Source organism: Tamandua tetradactyla, chromosome 15 (assembly GCF_023851605.1).
Source record: "Tamandua tetradactyla isolate mTamTet1 chromosome 15, mTamTet1.pri, whole genome shotgun sequence".
Classification (NCBI taxonomy): Eukaryota; Metazoa; Chordata; class Mammalia; order Pilosa; family Myrmecophagidae; genus Tamandua; species Tamandua tetradactyla.
Window position 1 is genome coordinate 20,507,632 of NC_135341.1, and position 6,778 is coordinate 20,514,409.

General features: G+C 46.7%; 1 protein-coding gene across 5 annotated transcripts in view; it reads left to right on the forward strand.

Moving 5' to 3' along the window:
- The window catches only part of PRICKLE2 (prickle planar cell polarity protein 2), a 338,707-nt gene extending 332,501 nt beyond the window's left edge, over positions 1-6,206 (forward strand). For all 5 annotated transcript variants that reach the window (XM_077128780.1, XM_077128779.1, XM_077128781.1 and 2 more), the window contains one exon: positions 179-6,206. In XM_077128780.1, the coding sequence (XP_076984895.1) occupies positions 179-1,053 (875 nt within the window). In that variant the 3' untranslated portion in view covers positions 1,054-6,206. The remainder of the gene's footprint in view (positions 1-178) is intronic.
- The last annotated feature ends 572 nt before the right edge of the window (positions 6,207-6,778 follow it).

A 6,778-nucleotide genomic window follows, 5' to 3' on the forward strand; every position in this document is an offset into this window, starting at 1 on the left:
TGGGGTATGAAGAGCTCCCAGCAACTCCTGTCAGAAAGTTGTGTGGAGCATGCAACCACAAAGAGTGTGCGGAACCGAGCGCTGCTTGGACGCCCGCAGCCCACAGCGACACCCCCCCCCCCCCCCGCCATTGCCTCGTGTTTGTACTAACCTCTGCATCCTCTTCTCTCGCACCCAGGCCTCTCCGCGGACGGTGGCGCCAAGCGGCAGGAGCACCTCTCCCGGTTCTCCATGCCGGACCTCAGCAAAGACTCTGGAATGAACGTCTCCGAGAAGCTGAGCAACATGGGCACTCTTAACTCGTCCATGCAGTTCCGGAGCGCCGAGTCGGTCCGCAGCCTGCTCTCTGCCCAGCAGTACCAGGAGATGGAGGGAAACCTCCACCAGCTCGGCAACCCCATTGGCTACAGAGACCTGCAGTCCCACGGAAGAATGCACCAGAGCTTTGATTTCGATGGGGGCATGGCGGGCAGCAACCTGCCAGGGCAGGAGGGCGTGAGGATCCAGCCGATGAGCGAACGCACCCGGAGAAGAACTACTTCGCGCGACGACAGCCGCCGCTTCCGACCCCACCGGTCCCGGCGTTCCCGGCGCTCTCGCTCGGACAACGCCCTGCACCTGGCCAGCGAGCGCGACGCCATCTCTCGGTTGAAAGAAAGGCCCCCGCTGAGGGCCCGGGAGGACTATGACCAGTTCGTGCGCCAGCGGAGCTTCCAGGAGAGCCTGGGCCGGGGGTCCCGGAGGGACCTGTACGGCCAGTGCCCGAGGACTGTGTCAGACCTGGCTTTGCAGAATGCGTTTGGGGAGCGGTGGGGACCCTACTTCGCAGAGTACGATTGGTGCTCCACCTGCTCCTCCTCTTCAGAGTCTGACAACGAGGGCTACTTCCTAGGAGAACCCATCCCCCAGCCCGCCCGCCTGCGATACGTCACCAGCGACGAGCTGCTGCACAAATACAGCTCATATGGCGTCCCCAAGTCTTCCACCTTGGGTGGCAGAGGACAGTTGCACAGCAGGAAAAGACAAAAGAGCAAAAACTGTATCATTTCTTAATGTCACTGGGGCCGGGGGTGAGGGAAGAAGGAACGAAGAATGTAAATTCAGAAACTTGCACTGTTTTCAATTTCAAAGCGCTTTGGGGGGAGGGTTGATGGGAGAAGAGGGGAAATGCTCTCAGTTGCTAGAGGCAAGGTTACAGATTGACTCGTTAGGTAGTCCCAGTTCTTGGCATGTTGATTATTATTTGCACATTTCACTTTGGAAATACTATAGACTCTGTGGAGGCCAGGTTTGATCAACTTCCTCTCTCAGTTCTGTGTTGAGCTGCCACTCGTAAGATGGCAGATTGTTTCCTGCTCGCTTACACTCCTCTCTGGTTCTCTCACTTTTAGGACCCCTTTTTCCAGTAAGTAATTTGTTTATTATTAGGCAGGACCCAAGACTTAAGTTATTTACATGTCCATTGTAAATGCAATGTAAATGAGAGTTCTGATAAAATATTTTTGTATTTTGTAATATCAAAGGAATTTCTATATCGTAGGACTCATTGGGACTTGCATGCACATCCAGCATTGTCTGTGAGTAGTTTTCAGAGGTGGTTCAGGACCGCCTTTCTTCCCTTCCCCCTCCCTACCCCAATGCAAATTTGTTACATGTTAGTGAGACCTTTTTCAAAGGAGCATATTCAATTTGGCTTTTTGTGGCTAGGAAAAAAAATTAACTATTATACCCAAAGCATTCTGTGCTTCTTAAGGATAAAATGCATTCTATGCATTTTAAGGAGCCATCCTTAAGTCGTCTGCCACCCTCAGTAGAAGTTATTCTCTACAAAGTGATAGTCAACTTTTCTTTTTTAATTGCAAACATAACTTTTGCCAATTAGAGAAACTAACCAGTGTCAGTAAAGTTCCGTGAGAAATGCCATCCCTGCTGGGAACATTGAAGTTGCTTACTAGTGATCTATCCCTTGGGGAAAATAAAAGTGACTGTGAGTGGTGCCGTTGTGTGATGTCAGCATGATGTTGTTTTGAATGTGGCATTATTTTCTGGTGCTCATGTTTCCTGGATTGTATTCTCTGCTTTCCTTTATCAGGGCAGACAGGACTGCTGTCTTAGCCTGACAACCGGTTGTCCTCAAAGCAAATGAACTGAAGCATTTGGAATTGAGGGATAGAGAGCTTGGGGGAGGGGGGTCTCTGGGAGTGGTGGTGTGTTCCAGGTTGCACGGCATGGAGGAACAAGGCAGTTTGAAAACGGAAAACAGGTCAAGAGTCGGGGTGGAAGCTGAAGGGGAAAATGGCTTCATCTTCCCCTTCAAAAGGGCAGGGCCAAGAACTTCTGGAAATGACAGAGAGGAGAGGTACTTGCTGCCTTGAATATCCCCCGGTGCTTGTAGGAAGAATCCAGTTTAACTAGCTCAGTAACCAGAGTGTCTGGGTTCCCCACGGAAGGTTGAGATGCTCAAGAGGCTTTTCAATGTAATGGCTTTGAAAACCCAACTTTGTTGAAAGGGGGATTTCCATTTTGAACTTTGAGGACTGTTGTTCGGACAGAAAATGGGCTCAAAAGTGAATTTGCTTGAAGAAGACATTTAACGGTTGTACTGTTTATAGTAAAATAAAACTTCCCGGCTTGCTTCAGTTCAAACAGGAGCGCTTGCTTTTTCTTCCTTTCTTCTCCTCCCCATAATGGATTGTGGCAGCTGAAATAATCCATCGGAGGACCCCCCCTTTAGTGAGATGTACTGTCGATGTAGTACACGGTGTGGCTCAGCGGCCATCTGCCATGGTGAGGTGAGCGTGATCTCTTTTCAGTATAGTAGTTAACATTTTCTAGTCTTTTTTTATGGAGAGAATGTGAAAAGTGGCCTTTCAGACACCATCCCAAGTGGGTCTGAGGAAAGGAAGGCTGTAATGGACATGGAAATGGCACTCTATTCAGGTTGTAGTAAAATAATTTGCCTTTCAGGTATTAATATGACATTTGTCATTGTCACTGATTTTTTAAAAAAGCAATGCAAATGTTGGTTGTGGCTGTTTTCCGCATGCTATCTTCATATCTAAATGCTTCATTAATTACCCAAGCCTCTGGAGAATTAACTATTACATTTGTATAGTAAGTTTATAAACTGCTTGGCAAACCGAGTAAGAAATCATGTGCAACACCACGCTGCTAACGTGGCAGGTTTCTGGTAGAAATCGGGTGAGTCCAATATGGAGTTTTTGAGTTTCTTGATTGATGAGACTAAAAAGGCATTTTTGGGAAAGGAAAAGAGAAAGTCAATCACTTAACTTAGCAGACAGCTGGAAATGTGTTTTGTCCTCTGTGGCCCTGAATCCAATGAAAGAAATTCTCCCAGTATAAAAGTTGCTTTCTAATCCTTTTGGGAGTACCTCTTACATTTCCCACATAAGGCTTTACCATCAGCAGCAGAAAGAAGAAGGTGGCCTAGAAACTGACACATAACCAGTACCCAAGGGGGCCAGGAGGAATAAGCAATGCCAGATCTAGCTGCCCAGGGAGCTTCCAGGCCACTGAACTGGTCAGAGCTAGAGATTTAATGAGAAAGAAGCCTCAGGGTCAAACTGTCTGCAAGTAAGATTGCCTCTATCTATTCCACAACTGCAGATTTCTTCTGCACACCCACCCGGCCCATCTTACGGAGAGTGCAAGACAGGGGAAGGCTGATTTCTCACAATGAAGGGGGAAACTCCCAGTCAATCACATAGAGAGGGCAGGATGTCATTATGTTGGCAGTACCACCGTTAAGGATGACTTACATGTAGCATCTCAGAGTCCCATTCCCCAAAATTCAACGCATTCTTTTCTGAGGCAAGAACCTAAGGATTTACCCAATTCCTCCATCCTAACCAGTAGCTCTTATTGGCCAAGTTTCTCCTGGGAGTGGGGCCTGTGCTCACTTCTTGGATTATCATTTTATCTTTTACAGAACATTTTTCTGAAGAGTAATCCTTTCCCGGTTTCCTCTCCTCTAATGCCTTGATTTTGTGTTTTTTAACCCACCCCTCCCTGTATTGTTCTTCTTTCTTGTCTTTTAGTTAAAACTGCAGATTTGAAGTTCAGTTCATTTCCTAGTGGGGCCCAATTCAATGGCATCAAAACTGGCTCTTTCCCAGGCCTGGGAAGTACTGGTCGTGGGTCGTGTCCTGAATGACACTGCCAACACATGCCACCCTTCTGCACCATGGGAAAGACTTCTTAGCCCGATGCATGGAGCATGGCATCCGGGGTCCCTTTCTTCTCTCACATATATCAGGGGTCTCTACCAAGTATGAGAGGTGGGGGAGGTAAGAGAAATCAGAACCATGCTTCCTGGTTTTCCACACGTCCATGTGGGGAGAATTGCTGGAGTTGGTTGTTTGACACCTTCTCTCCACGATCAACTTTTATTCTCTAATCCTTCCTTTTCACCCCCAACCAGCCCAGTGAATGGGAATCTTTGTGTTTCTACTCTGGGACCTGCAGGCAGCTCTTTCTCATCGTCCTTTCCCATCCCAAGGGGTGCCCATGCATTGCAGTGAGATAACACTTCCTTCTCGTTCTCCAGCAGCTTTCTGCTTCTTGGGTATGCCTAGCCGTTGTTGAGTTTTGGTGGGGCCAGCAATGGCATTTATGTAGCTCCTGTTCTGCCGTCCCTGCAGCCTGGATGGATATCACCAGCCTTTCACTGTATACTTTCCCAGGAAGCCTGGGTGCAGTCTTGGAATCTTTGCAACACGCCAACCAGCAGGACCAGCTGATCAGAATCACCATGAAAACTGATTCTTAGTTGTCTTTTCTTCCCTGGGCAATCTTTTCATTCAATGACCAAAAACAGTGCACCAGAACTTTAGGGATTACTGTTCACAAATAATAATTGTGCAACTCCATTTCCTATGCTCCCCAGATTGTGGATGCTAAAGGAAGGTGACTTCTTTAGGCTAAATGAAGATAAATCTCTTTGACCTCCTCTTCCATTGTGTTTTTTGCCAATTATAGCAGGCAGCCTTCTGTTCGCCCTAGTGCAGAGGTCAGAGACCAACCCATCTTATTCTTCATCTAATCCCATCTTCTAACCAGAAATAGCACAAATATTTGAATTCCAACGAGAAGTGCTATTTGTGTCCTCTGTCTAACAGAAACCAGATGCTAATGCCTAAGAAAGAAGATCCATCTATGACAAAGGAAAGTGGAAAATTGAAGCAGTTATCTGAATACTTCATCCCAGAAGAGTTGCTATTAGCAACTGTTCACCACCTTTACAGGCATTAAAATGGGCTTTGTAGACAGCATTTCAAAAGTAGGACTCATTAGGCAAGATTCCTCTGCTGATGTTTGAAAGCAATTTCAGATAACAGCTTTTTTGAGGTACACAGCTTTAAATGCAAGACAACCAGAAATGTAGGGAGCTCTGCATCCGGTGGTTTGTCCCTCAGGGGCTTCAGCAGACACCAGAGGTTGTCTGTGTGGCCATTTGGAAGCAGCCATCAAGGTTAAGATCAAGAAAGAATAGGATTCCTTTTGCATTTTCTCATAATAGCCCAGTCAATACAAAACTCCCATGAAACATGCTTCACTGGTGGGAGCCACACAATTTAATAAGCTTACTGCCTGCTGACAAAACTAGCTTTCCTCAAGGGGAATAAAGAGGAAGGAAAAGTCCTGTAGTGTTCTGTGATTTAGTTACAATGAATCTGTAAGATAAAAAATGGCTTGTTCTACCCTGGGGGTTTTCCTTGATGAGCTGTTCTAAATTTTGCAGGGAGCTACCAGCTGTAAGGTCTGTTTTCAAGGTGTCCAGTCGATCTCCTTATTCTTCCACAGGGCATCTGGTTCCATCCTGGACCTTGATTAAAGTTCAAGGTTGTATTCTCCATTTTCCTTAGCAAATTCCAACTTTGGCAGTTCTCCCTCTGCTAAGCACATTCTTTCCTGCACAGGGTTGCTTTGCCCATCTCCTGCTTTGGTTTCAAGTGCATAAACAAAACCTCAGAGGGCCTGAGAAGGTGAGGCCGGCCAGAGTCTGTGTTTTGTGTAGAGTGTCAAGCTCTGTTAAGAAGGCCTGCGGCAGGCCTTTGGTGTGAGCTCTGCCAGAGACTGTTGGGAACATTTTGCTTGAGATCCGTGCCCTGTAAGACGGATATAATGTTTTACTGATGTCTGTAATCCATTTGTAAACTTCCAATAAAATTTGAATAAAAGAAATGATGCCATTCTGCTCAGTCCTCGCTCAATTTCCAGATTTGGGGGATAGTATTTGCCTTCGAGCATCTCAACAAAGAAGAGAGGCCACATGTGCAGGGGATGAGCTTTGCTGTGAAAGGTGAACCTGATCACTTAAGTTAGGCTTTCCCAACCTCAGCACTAGTGACATTCTGTCCCTGATGCTGATTTGTTGTGAAGGCCTGTCCTGTGCATTGTAGGACGTTTAGCAGCATCCTTGGCCTCGATCCCCTAGGTGCCGGTAGCCAGCCATTCCTCCGTCTTCCTCCCCTGACTCATGGAACCCAAAAATGTCTGCACACATGCTAAATATCCCAAGAGGGCACAATCACTCTTAGTCGAGAACCACCGGTTTAAATGCACACACTGCCTCCTTAGTATCTCTGTTCCTTGAGGATTCTGGAAACTGACTTCCACCCAGACCACACAGTTCATTTTCAGTTATTAGCAGGAATTCAAAACCGGCCGATGACTCCAAAAATATTTGTGTTTGCTTTTAAACAAATAATAAATAGTTAGTCTGGGGAGTTATATCCACGGCTGTGTTCTGGTTAGG